The sequence below is a fragment of the Psammomys obesus genome, unplaced genomic scaffold (assembly GCF_907164565.1).
Source record: "Psammomys obesus unplaced genomic scaffold, mPsaObe1.curated_primary_1811, whole genome shotgun sequence".
NCBI classification, from domain to species: domain Eukaryota; kingdom Metazoa; phylum Chordata; class Mammalia; order Rodentia; family Muridae; genus Psammomys; species Psammomys obesus.
In genome coordinates this window covers 7,675,452-7,690,242 of record NW_026592510.1, presented here as the reverse complement: position 1 = coordinate 7,690,242, position 14,791 = coordinate 7,675,452, and the positions used below count along the sequence as shown (strand labels likewise).

General features: G+C 43.6%; 1 protein-coding gene and 1 non-coding gene across 2 annotated transcripts in view; one reads left to right on the top strand and one right to left on the bottom strand.

Moving 5' to 3' along the window:
- The window catches only part of Gldc (glycine decarboxylase), an 83,367-nt gene that overhangs the window by 27,122 nt on the left and 41,454 nt on the right, over window positions 1–14,791 (bottom strand). The window contains exons 11-15 of the mRNA XM_055613857.1: window positions 14,497–14,577; window positions 11,084–11,181; window positions 10,583–10,667; window positions 10,371–10,412; window positions 8,611–8,753 (exon numbers count right to left, since the gene is read on the bottom strand). Coding sequence (XP_055469832.1) covers window positions 8,611–8,753; window positions 10,371–10,412; window positions 10,583–10,667; window positions 11,084–11,181; window positions 14,497–14,577 — 449 coding nt within the window. The remainder of the gene's footprint in view (window positions 1–8,610; window positions 8,754–10,370; window positions 10,413–10,582; window positions 10,668–11,083; window positions 11,182–14,496; window positions 14,578–14,791) is intronic.
- On the top strand, window positions 3,705–3,811 carry LOC129682050 (U6 spliceosomal RNA). Its single transcript, XR_008720922.1, has one exon. It is a non-coding gene; the product is annotated as a U6 spliceosomal RNA (small nuclear RNA).

Here is a 14,791-nt window from a genome sequence, read left to right as displayed (position 1 = left end):
TAGTCCCCCCCCCCCCCCCCCCAGTCAGCCTTATCCCTGTTTCCACTGGCAGAGGCTGCTCATCTGCTTTATTGATTTCTGAAACCAAAGTTCTGGAACACTTAATACATTTTAATTTCAAGAACAAGAAAGAGAGTGTCACACTTTGAAAATCGCTGTCATCACTCATTACATGGTCCCCTTGTGCTGCTCTGTCATCTACTAAATGGGGCTTTAAAAACTACGCAGATGTTATGAGTGGTAAGGAAACCCATGTAGAGTATTATCCTAGTCCTACTCATTCTTCGACTAGCCCAACTCTATGAGCCTTCCCAAAGCCACCAGGCCCACTCTTTGTCTGGTCCTCTCTAGCCCAGTCCTGTGGCCCTCTACACCAATTTTTTCTAGTGTCCTCCAGCTGCCTAGGCCATCCTTAGCCATATCTAGCCAATTCCCACGCCGGGGCTTCCTACTCAAGGTCCTCGTGCTAGCATAGTATCTCCAGATCACAATGTGAGTGACTGATTCTCAACCTGGAGGCCCCAAAGAGGCTGGCCATCCCTGAAAGCAAGGTTCTTGTCCACTTTGTTCTTAATTTGGTTTCCTGTGCCAAGAATGCCAACGTAAAGGAGGATGCTCGATAAACTGAGTGGTGAATGAATGATCTTCCTCCGGCAAACTCTTACTGCAGGGGCTGGAGAGACAGTTCAACAGTCGAGGACATTTCTGAAACAGCAATCTTGAGGCTCTGACACCTTCTTCTGACTTCCTGGGGTACACACACACACACACACACACACACACACACACACACACACATCATTAAAAAGAAGCCTCTTTGACTTTTTACATTACATGCTCACATGACCTAAGATCAGACTGTGCATCTACTGGACTGCAAAAGTTTCTGCAATGCTCATCCGGTATGCCTGCCTTTCCTCAACTAACCAGACACTTTGAAAGTACGATCCTACTTGGAGTTCTGAGCATTTTTCCCGCAAGGAATCTAAAGAACTGTATCTTTATGAAGTGGCTCTGAAATAGATGCTCAGGAGTCTCGTTCCAAATTGAATTCTGCCCTTCAGTCCAGGCAATTCACACACAAGACATCCTTTCCACTGTAGTAAGGGGACTTTAAAAAAAAATGTATAGTGGCACTCATATCCTGGAGGTAACCAGCAGCTGTCTAATTGAACCAACAGAAGGAAAGCACACCTGATACTGGAAGCCTAGCCAACTGCACGGCGAGAGTGAAGTTATGGGCCTTGGAGAACCTGCTGAAGACACGTTACTAAGCCAGAGTAATTCCTAACTGCATTCTGAACTCATCCCTACACCCCAGATACCGTGTTGCTTTCACAGATTTCTCTTTGTGGCAGATGGAGACGATTGAAGAAAACCACAACTAGCCAAATTGCAGAGAACAAGTGATCATGGGGTACCCAGCCCCAGTGAACACATCTACAACACAACTCCTGAACCTGAAGCTGGGATATGTTGAGGGAGATGGGGCAGAAGGACTTTAAGAGCTAGAGGAGCAAGAAAATTGCTGAGATTGTGTCTCTGAGAAATGACGGGAAGCCATGCCCACGATACCTCAACAATATGGCTGCCTAAACACGAGATGAACAAAGACGACACCGACAGATGTGCTAACATTGGAAGAGGGAGGAGAGGTTCCACCCCTAGGCAGAGAACTACAGTCTTCCTGAGGGATGGGTGCTCTGGTTAGTTATCTAACACAAAGTAGTCAGCCCTGAAGTCACACACACAAACAACACTAAACGCACTCAGCAAATCATATGTGTGTGTGTGTGTGTGTGTGTGTGTGTGTGTGTGTGTGTTTCTTAAGAAGATGCTATTTGGAGCTATGAGCTGGTAATCCAAAAGGAGAGCACTATGTGAAAGGTTGGAAATGAAATGCTGACTAGTTCTTGCCTCACATGCTCTTTTTTTTCTTTTGCCTTAGATGCTCTTAGTATCAGCTCTTTCCTCTGAATATTGCAAGTATGTTCGAATGCCATGCGAAGCTTACTACAGAGAAATTCTTAAATAAAGTTATTAGTGCCACCTGTTGGTGGAAAAGTGTTATGAAAAAATGCTTATCTGTATAAGCCAGGCGCAGACCATCAGAAAAGCACCTCATATGGAGGCGGACTTAAGGCAGTAGCTTTAACATCGATTTGAAATGACAGGGCGATGGCCACGGAGCTGCCCAGTGGCCTGCAGGGGGATAACGCTCAGGGATGGCAGGCCTCAGAACTGCTTGTGCTGAGTGAGCAGTGGCCTGAACTGCCTCTCCAGTTCCTCAGGCAGAGGAAGGAGGGGCTGTGCATTTCACTGGTTAATGCAGAATGAGGGGGGAAATGGTGGATAACTTCATCTAAAACTAGTACTTACTCCTCAAAGAAGCCCCAGGAAATTTAATATGCTAGGTGAATCCGGAATAATGGGTCAGGAGCCAGCAAGATGGCAAGAGGCTGGAGTTGAGGAGACCCCACTATTCTATCGCTAACCAAAGTCTCCCTGTCTCGGTACATGGACACTGATGGACAAGCCCAGCTAGACAATGTGAACTGAAGAATAAATAAAACTCAATAAATAAAAATAAATAAATGCATTGCACACAGAGACGGGGAGGTGTTTCATAACAGCTAAAGCTTTCTTTCCTGAGTGCGGAATAAAAATTTGAGGACATGATAAAGCTCAATGATTTTTTTTTTTTTTTAAATTAGAGGTCCCTTGCCAGGAATCATGGGTGAAAAGCCTGAGATTTAGAACAGCTGCTGCAGTCATTTTAGTTTTATCTAGGGGTGTGTATTTAGTTCTTCCTTGTGCTGAAAGAGGGACATGTGTCTAATTTCACAAGCACCCTAGAAATTTGTCAAATGAGGGCTGCTTTGGAATATTTGGAGACAGGTGTCACAGTGGCCAGTGTTTTTTTTTTTTTTAATGATATATATTTTTACATATTTTCCACACACAAGAGCAACACGGAACTCGGGAGCGAAGAACACGCTGAGCGTCAGCTGTCCGCAGATCTCTCACTGGGCCTCATGTGCACAGACCGGTTTTGAACTCCTGATCCTCCATCTCCCAATGCTGGGATCATGGGTGCACACCACCATGTCCAACTCAGGATACTGTATTTTGTACAAGTCAGAGGAGATTATGGTTTGAGGAGTACTGCAGTGGCAGACTGCATACTTAGAATACACAGGCCCTCAGTCAAACCTAACACTGAGAAATGACTATAAGACAGGCATGGCACCAGCACTCAGCAGGCACAGACAGGTAGATCTTTGTGAGCCTGAGGCCAGTCTGGTCTACATATTGAGTCTCCAGGCCAGCCAGGACTACATAGTGAGATCTTGTCTCAATTAGTCAATTAATAGTCAATCAATTAGTTATGTTAATAATTATATTTATTACTACTAATCAATTAAAGCATTTAATTGCTGCCTAAAGGAAAGATTATATTATGGATATATTATAATAGTATTATCATATCGTATCATATCATATCATATCATATTATATTTAGTTACAAAGCTAAAGCTGAAAAAAACAAACAAACCAACAAACAAAAAAAGCTAAAGCTGGCTTGGTGGCGCAGGCCTATGATCTCAGCATTAGGGTGGAATGAGTTGGAAGAATTGCTATGAATTTGAGGCCAGTGTAAGCTATAGAGTAAGACCTTGTCATGATTTAAAAACAAACAAATGGTGCTCGCTTTGGCAGCACATATACTAAAATTGGAACGATACAGAGAAGATTAGCATGACCCCTGCGCAAGGATGACACGGAATTTCATGAAGCGTTCCATATATTTTTAGGACATTTGCTCAACCATGTTTGTAGCAGTTTTATTGGCAATAGCCAGAACCTAGAAACAACCCAGATATCCATCAATGGAGGAATGGATACAGAAATTGTGGTATTTTTACACAATGGAATACTACTCAGCAACCAAAAATGAGGAAATCATGAAATTTGCAGGTAAATGGTAGGATCTAGAAAAGATCATTCTGAGTGAGCTATCCCAGAAGGAGAAAGACACACATGGTATATAATCACTTATATAGACCTATAAGATATGATAAACATAATGAAATCTATACACCTAAAGAAGATAAGAAAGAAGACCCGGGGTAAGATGAGCAATCCTCACTTAGAAAGACAAATGGGAGGTGCATTGGACGTAGGAGAAAATAAGTAACAGGACAGGAGCCTACTGCAGAGGGCCTCTGAAAGACTCTACCTAGCAGTGTATCAAAGCAGATACTAAGACTTATAACCAAACCTTTGGCAGAGTGCAGGGAATCATAGGGAAGAAGGGGGAGTTAGTATGACGTGGAGAGGATAGGAGCTCCACAAGGACCAAATATATCTGGGCATAGGAATCTTTTCTGAGACTGATACTCCAACCAAGAACCATGTATGGATATAATCTAGAACCTCTGCTCGGATGTAGCCCGTGGTAGCTCAGTAACCAAGTAGGTTTCCCTAGTAAGGGGAACAGGGACTATTTCTGACATGAACTCAATGGTAGGCCCTGCTAGGCCACATAGGATGACTTTGCAGCCAGTCCTGAAGATACCTATAAAACAGGGTCAGATGAAAGGGGAGTAGGTCTTCCCCTATCAGTGGACTTGGAAAGGGGCAGGGAGGAGGTGAAGGAGGGAGGGTGGGATTGGGTGGGAATGAGGGAGCAGGATACAGCTGGGATGCAGAGTTAATAAAATGTAACTAATAAACAACAACAACAAAAACAAAACAAAAAACAAAACAAAACAAAAAAAAAAAAACCCAAATGGGAGCAGATGTAGAGAACCACAGCCAAACATTAAGAGGAACTTGGGGAGTACTGTGGAGGAGGGACCAGAAGGGACAGGACACACCAGGAGAACACAGCTCACAGAATCAACTGATCAGGACTCATGGGAACTTCCAGAAATCAGAAAGCCTATAGGGGTTTGAGCTAGGTCCTCTGCACATATGTTATGGCTGAATAGCTTGGTGTTCTTGTGAGAATCCTAGCAGTGGGAGCAGGGGCTGCCTCTGACTCTTTTGCCTACTGTGGGACCCTTTTCCTACTACTGGGTTGCCTTGTCCAGTGTTAATGTGATGGCATATGCCTGGTCTTATTGTAGCTTGTTATGCCATGTTTGGTTAATGTCCCTGGGAGGCCTGCAAATGGATCTGGGGGAGAGGGAAGGCATGGGTGGTGTGGGAGAGGCTAGGGGGAGAGGAGGGAGGTGAAAATTCCAGTTGGATGTAATATATAATAAAATAAAAATTAAAAAACAAAACAAAAACCCAACCAACTAGCCAACAACAAAACAAAACAAAACAAAACAAAAAGTCCAAGTGGATCAAAGACCTCAACATAAAACCAGATACAGTAAATCTATTAGAAGAAAAAGTGAAGAAGAGCCTTGAATACATTGGAATAGGAGACAACTTCATGAACAGAACACCAAGAACTCAGGCTCTAGGATCAACAATCAATAAATCAGACCTCATGAAACTGAAAAGCTTTTGTAAAGCAAAGGACACAGTCAACAGAACATAATGACAGCCTACAGATTGGGAAAAGATCTTCACCAACCCTATATCTGACAGAGGGCTAATATCTAGAATATATAAAGAACTCAAGAAATTAAACACAAACAAACCAAATAATCCAATTGAAAAATGGGGTACAGAGCTAAACAGAGAATTCTCAATAGAGGAATATTGAATGGAGAAACACTTAAAGAAATGTTCAATGTCCTTAGTCATCAAGGAAATGAAAATCAAAACAACTCTGAGATTCTATGTCAAACCCATTAGAATGGCAAAGATCAAAAACTCAAGTGACAACACATGCTGGAGAGGATGTGGAGAAAAGGGAACCCTCCTCCATTGCTGGTAGGAATGTAAACTTTTTCAACCATTTTGGAAATCACTCTAGCACTTTCTCAAAAAACTGGGAATAGTGCTACCTCAAGACCCAGCTATACCATTCCTTGGCATATATCCAAAAGATGTTCCACCATACAAGGACATTTGCTCAACTTCTTCATAGCAACTTTATTCGCGTAATAGCCAAAATCTGGAAACAACTTAGATATCCCTTAACAGAGGAATGGATAAAGAAATTGTAGTATATTTACATAATGGAATGCTGCTCAGCTATTAAAAACAAGGAAATCATAAAATCTACAGGCAAATGGATGGAACTAGAAAATATCCTGAGTGAGTAACCCAGAAGCAGAGAGACACATGTGGTATATACTCACTTATAAGAGGATATTAGTCATATGACATAGAATAAACATACTACAATCTACAGACCTAAAGAAGCTAAATAATAAGGAAGACCCTAGGGAAGACGCTTAATTCTCTTTCAGAAGGGAAAACAGGACAGACACTGCAGGTGGTAGAAAAGAGGGAATAGGATAGGAGCCTACCACAAATGTCCTCTAAAAGACTCCCCCCAGCAGGGGATTGAGGCAGATGTAGAGACCCACAGCAGGGAGTATTACGGAAGAAGGGGGATATAGAAGGACCCACACAAGGAGACCAACAGAGCCATAAAAAAGCTAGGCCCAGGTGGGGCAACAGAGACTGATGCATCAGCCAAAGACCAGGAATAAGGAGGACCTAGACTCCTGCTCAGATGTGGCCCACAGACAGTTCAGTCTCCATGTGGGTTCACTGGTAATAGAACAGCCCATCTGTGACATGAACTCGGCTGCCTGCTCCTTGATCATTTCTCCCTGGTGGGACCACCTAGCCAGCCCACAGAGGAAAAGGATCCAGGCAGTCCTGATGGGGCCTGATAGGCTACAGTCATATAGTAGGGGAGGAGGACTTTCCCTATCAGTGGACTAGGGGAGAGGGATAGGGCAGAAAGAGAGGGAGGGTGGGACTGGGAGGAGAGGAGGGAAGGGGCTACAACCAGGATACAAAGTGAATAAATCGTAAAAAAACAAATAATAATAATAATAATAATAATAATAATAATAATAATAATAATAATAATAAAGAAAAACAAAGAAGAAGCAGTAACAGATTGTGAAGACTCTGCCTCCCACCTTACCATAGGGCCCCAGGTTACTACCACGTCCTTGTTTGCTCAACACATACTTTACTTCACTGAGCCATTTCTCCAGCCCATTTACAGTTTCTTTTTACAAAAGCAACTGTCTTAGTTAGGGTAATATTGCTGTGAGGAAACATCATGACTGAAAACGCTGTTCCTCACTGGAGGAAATCAGGACAAGAACTCAGGGAAGGCAGGAACCTGGAGGCAGGAGCTGATACAGAAGCCAGGAAGGGGTGCTGCTCACTGGCTTGCTCACCATGGCCTGTTGAGTCTGCTTTCTTATAGAACCCAGAACCACCAGCCCAGAGGTGGCCTCATCCATAAGGGCAGCACACCCACCACCACCACCACCACCATCAAATCATTTATTAAGAAAATGCCAGCCAGGCGGATCTCTGAGTTCAAGGCCAGCCTGTGAGTCCAGGAGAGCCAAGGCTACACAGAGAAACCCTGTCTTGAAAAACAGAGAGAGAAACAGACAGACAGAGAGAAGGAGAGAGAGAGAGAGAGAATAAATGGCCTATGCGTGCCTGCAGCCTGATCTTGTAAGGCATTTTCTCAGCGGAGGCTCCCTCCTCTGTTGATGACTCTACCTTGGGTCAAGTTGACATAAAACTAGAGAGCACAGTAACTGCCTCGAAAGTTTCTACAGTATATTTGTTGTGTGCTATTGCGTAATTTTAAGAATGGCAAAGAGAGTTCTGGGAACAAGTTGAAGCAAGCCATGCTGAGCATAATGGGGAAACAGAAAGGCAATTAAATATTATTAGACTTTTTTCTTGCCCAGGCTATAAATGTCCTCTGGGTTTATGCTTTAAGCAAATAAATGGAAAAACAGGGTTTAAACAAACAAATGAACGCAAACAGGATAAAAACCATTATGTAGGCCTGGCTGGCCTGGAATTCACTATATAGAGCCAGACTGGCATTGAACCCAGGGAGATCTAGCTACCTCTGCCTGCTGAATGCTAGGATTACAAATGCATGCCACTGTGCCCAGCAGGGACAATCCTGTTGACTTTTCTGCATTTAACATCTAAATATTCCAGGGAAGTAGAAAGGACAGTGATGCCTTTCTTAATATTAAGTAAAGTTTACATGTCAAAGTTTGTGGTAATTTGGCTCACTCACAGAATTAGCTTCTGTGGCTAATTCATCGTAACGGAAGCACCATGTTTCACTCTTTCACACTTCAGTGCATCCCATGTAACTTGAGAACGCAGGCTGGGGGCTGGGGACATTTGTAATTTTGCATGGTTTCACTTGGGACATTACCCTTGGAACTTAGGCACCACGTTATCTCTAAGGAGGCCCAAAGAACAACAGGAAGAGGTTCATAGAATGGAAAACCAAGGCTCTATTCAACATTCCCAGTTTCTCTCCCAACCCACAAATGATCACCAAATTTCCAGCTGTGTAAACGAGGCCACCTTGGACTCACAATGATACCTGGTAAGAAGTGATAAAAATAGGATACAGCGATGAAAGGACGCTTTGCTCTTTGTGCGGCTGCTGAAGAGAGGGAATGAAGCCCTTACCTGTTAGGCTGGAAAGAGACTCGGTCATAACCCGTGAGCTCACACAAATCCTTCTCAAGCTCCTGGAAAAGCTGCTGGTATCCCTGAGCTTGGTCCAGCGGCACAAAAGGGTGGACGTTAGCAAATTCTTTCCACGTGATGGGCTGAAGAGCAAGAAGAGGAAAGTAAGCATGTGTAGGCTGTAAAAGTTAACGATGATTTTAATGATGACGATGACGACATATATGCCAACACCAGGAATGGCACCAAGGAGCCAGGGGCTCTCAAGGCATTTAGAATATGCATTCGGTTTCTGTCCACAGCCTAATCAAATAAAAACTATTACTGTCTACACTGTATAAGTGGGACACAGAAGCCACAAAGAAAACTCACAAAATTCTACCTATCCCGGAGTAGAAAGGTCCCAAAACAGACTTACATGAAGCAGTGCATTCAATCAAATTCTTACATGTGTGGATAAGCATATAGATTAGTTTCTTTTCACTGAGCAGACCAGCCATATACAAAAATGTAAATATGAAAGACTCTTCCTAACCCAGTCCAAACCTAGTTTCTTTGCCTGAAATGACTTACAACATCAGAAGAATCCTAAAAGAGAATGAATTAACTCTGCTGAAATAATATTTGCCTCGTAAAAGATAAGGATGTATCACCACACCTTGTCAATCAAATTCCTGTTGACCCAGAGAATAAACCCAAACCTCAAACCTCACCCTCTGACACAGTGAATGGCTTTTTAGAAAGAGGTATATTTTCTTTTGTCTGTTTGGTTTTTGACACAGGAACTCAAGGTCCCGTCTTTGCTCTCCAGGTGAGAGGATTACAGGCATGTCCTCTAATTTTGTGCTTTAGCCTTCTAATTTTTTTTTCTAATTTGTTGTTGTAACTAAGATGCAAACCAGAGCAAATGAGTTACCAGGCAATTGTTCTATCATCACTGAGCCAACATCCAGGCCAGGCCTAACATTCTCAAATGAACCTTTAAGGCTAACTCCAAACAAAAAAAAAAAAGAAAAAAAAGAAAAAAAATAGAAGTCTTTAAAAGCCCAGATTTTGGGGGGGGGGGGGAACTAGTCACCTGATTATTTTAATTTAAAAATTTATTTCACATAGTTGGAAAGATACCTCAGAGACAAAGTTGCTTGTCATGAAGCCTTATGACCTGGCTTTGATCCCTGAGACTCACGAACAGAAGGAAAACTGTGCCACACAAGTGCATGTACACACACGCACACACACACACACACCACATATACTAAAAGAAACTATTAAAAGTGATAACAATAATAATCATTTTACATAGCTGGGCATGGTGGACATGCTTGTAGACACAGCTGCTTGGAACACTGGGCTAGGAAGATTTCCATCAATGCTTTAAAACTTCCCTGAGATAAAACTTTGTCAATAAGAATAATAATTTTTATCCATAATTTTTTTTGTTTGTTTTTGAGTCTGTCTGTATAGCCTTGGCTATCCCAAAACTTACTTTTTAGACTGAGTTAGCCCTAAACTCAGAGATCTGACTGCCTTAACTTCCCAGAGTGCTGGGATTAAAGGTGTGTGCCTCCACACCCAGCTGTATCTGTGAATTTAACTGATCAAATTGTGAGAGATATCAGCGTCTCTACCACGATTGCAGAAAGATGCAGAAAGGGTCGTTGAGGCAAAGAGTCCCAGTGTAGGCGGGCTTTTGTCATCCATTTCTGTACAAACTGGGAATCTGCCCCTAGGTACACACTTCATAGACATGTCCTACTTACTCTGAGTTCGGAGGAGCTGTTGAGCTTCATAGTGCAGGATCCCTTGAAGAAGCACATCCGAGGAGCATCCTGTTAGGGACTTTCTCCGGCCCTTGTAGGGACCCTCCCACCTCCCCGAAAGGCCCTGCCTCTCCCCGCCTGCACTGTGTTAGAGGCACAGGAGGAATCGGGCTAGGGTTTAGAAGTGAGAAGAAAGGGCCCCAAACAGCTACCAATGGAATCATGCTGTGGACAAGAGAGATGTCTTTGTTCTCTAGTTTCTTCATGTACCGGACGAGATTGGTTTCTGAGTGATAGCTGTGAACGTAAAACAGCCATTAAATTAGAGTCATTCTGGTCCTCTTACAAAAAGAGAGAGGAGCCCCAACTCCAAAGACGCATTAGTTGCACGTCACAGACTCTAATGGATCTCAAGAAGGAGGAAACACTGAGATGAGGATGGGGTTCCTGAGATGAACTTAGGAAGTACATCTGAAAATTGCCCCCCCCCCCCCCCAGCACAGCACCAGCACAGCAGAACTATCAGGAGACAAGGTATGCTCGGCTTTCATCAGGGATGGGGTCTTTCTGGCATGAATCTATTAGTGACCCTGGCTGAGCGGCAATAAACCGGAACCTATTATCATGGTCAGTGTCAGAAACAACACCCTCCCCAAGGCTCTCTGCTTCGCTGCCAGAACACAAAATTCAGAATTCACTGAAGCCACACAAACCTGTTGAACACTTGATGTGTGAGGAATGGGGTGGTTCTCTGGAATGAAGACCCTAGAATACCTTTCCACTCCTCTCCCATGCTTTCAGCCACCAATTCCTGAAAGAGAGAGCACAGAGGCTGAAGGACAGGGGCTTCCAGGCGGGAGGTTTCCAGGCTAGATTACGAGCTTAACAAAATGCACCAAGACATTCGTGTAAAAGCCAAAATTCTTGAACACTTAGAAGAAAACATAGAGACAGATAATGCAGGAACTATGCTTTGGCAATAATTTCTTGTTCCCTGTTATTATCTGTTTGAGACAGAGCCTTGCTGTGTGGCCTGGCTGGTCTGGAACTTGCTGTGTAGATGGATATCCTCAGGCTCACAGAGGTCCACCTGCTTCTGCCTCCCAAATGCTGGGATTAAAGGATTCATTAATAAGGATTTCACAAACACTGTACAAAAAAACATGAGCATCAAAAGGAAGAAAATGGTGACCTGTGTAAGGGGCACAGAGGTCTTTGTGCCCACCCACAGACACGCACTACAGCAGAGGTCTCAACCTTCTGGATGCTGCAACCCTTTAACACAGTTCCCCATGTTCTGGTGACCCCCTAGCTGTAAAATTATTTTCTTGCTACGACCCAGAGATTGAGAAGAACTGTAGGAGAGGAGCCTGGAAAGTTAAAGGCACAGGGCTGTTCCATCAAGGGAAGGAATGTAAAACTTGTTTTCTACTAGGAAGGCTGGCGCAGGCGTGCTCTCTAGCCTGGCAACTTTTGGGCTCCATCTCCAGTATTTTCGTGGCTACAGACTCTTCCAGCACTGGGCCCTCCTCCAGGTCCGTACCACAAATGTATTTTCCTCAATCAATTGTAAATGAGCCTGTTATCCCAATCAATTTGGGGAGCCAATTTTTACGGACTTCACAGAGAGTGTTGATGCAGTCACATCTAATCTGTATTTAGCTTACTTTGCTCCTCAGGGAGATCTCGGTATGATTTGTTGTGCGCGCAACACTGAGTCATTTATCACCAGAATAAACTTCACCAAATTGTGCTGTGCTTAAATACACCTAAAATAAACCACCAGAGGTCAGACTCACAAAGTTGGAACCAACACTGGCTACTGAGTCTTGTTGAGCTGAACTGTCTTCTTGCCTCCTTTGGCTCATCTATCTGCTGCCCATGAAGGTTGCAGAGGTCCTTGCAGACTTGCATTAAAATTAAAAAGATTTGAGGGGTGTAGCTAAATAGCATGCAATCTGAGTTTTGTTTTGTTTTAGTTCGTAGAACAGCACAAACTGGATGTGTGCCACAAACCTATAATCCTAGTGCTAGGGAGGTAGAAGGAAGATTAACAGTTCCATCTTTAAGGAGCTGGAGAGATGGCTCAGTGGTTAAGAGCACTAGTTGCTCTTCCAGCGTATCCACGTTCAGTTCCCAGCACCGGCATTACTTACAACCCAATGTAACTCCACTTCCAGGGAATCTGACACTCTCTTCTGACCACGTACAGAAAGCACTGATACATTGAAAATAAAAATAAATAAATCTAAAGAAAAAGTTTGTTCAGCCCTTGGCTACATTACACCTTGTCTCAAAAAAAACCCCAACAAATTAAAATAAATAAATAAACGGATGAATGAATAAACAAACAAACAAATAAAAGGAACAGATCGCTTGCCCGGCATAAGCAAGGCCCAAGTTAAAAGCTAGAACATGCCACCAAAAGAATTTAAAACAAAAGCAAACAAACAAACCAAAAACCACCACCAGCAACAACCAAGACCTGTAAATTAAAGCTTAGTAGTCCTTAGTTTCCCAGGATGTGTGAGTTCAGTCCTGAGTTCAGTCACTAGCACAACAAAAGGAGTAAGCAAAAACAAGAACATTTGTTCAGCACTGATATTATCAAGAAAGCCACGAAGCCTGACGTTGCTTAAATAATGGGAGAAAACATATGCAAATGTGAGGATTTTACATCTGGAACATCTAATCACACATCTAATCTTCATCCCTCCCTGTGCTAATAGCATGGTGTGCTGGTTTGTTTTTCTTAGCTTGGCCAACACAAAGCCACCTAGGAAGAGGGAATCTCCGTGGAGGCCCTGCCCCCATCAGGTTGGCCCCCTGGGGAGGATGGGGGAGGGTTTGGCCCACCTTGGGCCTGGCTCACAGGAGAAAGCAAGCCAGTAAGCAGTGTTCCTCCAGGGTTCCTGCCCTGACTTCCCTCAGCGATGGACTGTTGCTTTCCTGCCCCTCAGTGGCTTTTGGTCACAGCAACAAAAAATGAACAGAGATACACAGCATCTTGAGTCATGCTGATGACTCCAGAATCACCCCTCAAACACTTACCCATCAATGGTCTTAAACCCAGTTCGGTGTTCCGCAGGGAAGGTGTTTACATGGTCCTATTTAGTTAATAAAACTCAACACTGGGGGAAACATTGTGAAGCTTCTTGGTAGCTTGTAATTGGTATCTGGAGCTAGATAATGCGGTCAAGGGGTCCAGACAACCAAAGATCACCACTCAGCACCCTGGAAGGTAATTCTATTTCTACGGAATAGGAGTAGCTTTCTTCATTGACTCACTCAGCCGATACTCACTATAGTAATTTCCAGGCAATAAGCAGTGTAACGTGCCCGGGGTTAGATCCTGGCATGGGTCTAGGGAGCAACTATCTTCTCTTTTACTTCCATCCTATCGAATGCCTCATCCCCAATAGCTCACTGTGTGGAAACCCATTCAGTCATACAGAACTGCTCTAGTGTCACAGGAATTATCTTTCCTCCTGGTCTTTATGGCTGTTTTCACTAGGATAGAGCCCATATCTAAACCCACCCTTCTCCTCCAACACACTCTCTTGGTATATAATAACTCACACTCATGTTTAAGATCTTAGTTTGGAAACTGATCCAAACGCCCTGTGACCAGCTGATCCAATGGGCTCAGTTTCCTCACAGACCGTGCTGGGATTATGTGTCTGGGTCCTCACTATGTTAGTGGAGGCAGGAACCTGATCCTATCTGCCACCATAACCTCAGGGCATGGCACAATATCTGGCACAGGTATATTACAGGTTTGGTAATCACTCATTAAGTGAAAGAGTGTCGTAATTTTCCCAGAATTGACAAAAACTGAGATGCGCTGTCACAGATCTTTGTTTCAAAGTCAGGGCGCAACGCCACCAACAATCCACTTAGCCTGGAGGCGCGGGCCTTGCTAGCATCTGTTAACAGTGACCTTTAGCTATCAGCAGTCACAGGAACAAGGGACGGACAGTGTCATAGTCTGAACAGCAGAGTGGCCATTGTGGAGCTGAGCCCTTTCTCACTCATATTCAAGCCCACAGAAGGGCAGAACAGAACCTTTCTTGACATCACATCTAATGTGACAACATTAGATAAAAGACAACATGTCTTTACTTACTGCGGATGACTCACAGCCAAAGATCCACAATAAATCATCCAGATCTTTCTCAGTGACTGTCTCATCCAAAGAAATACCAAGCTATAGAAAAGAAAACCAGATAGAAATCATTAAGCTCCAAATTCCACATCACTGGGGGAAATTGGACAAGATACCATGGGGCAGAAGATTCCGGTCAAACTCCTCATCCACTCTATAACACCAGGACCAAGTCGATGTTTAAGGGAAAGTGAGTGGACCGGTCTCAGACTTGACAAGCTTTGGAGTTTGGCAAGCCACCTGTGAACCCTACCAG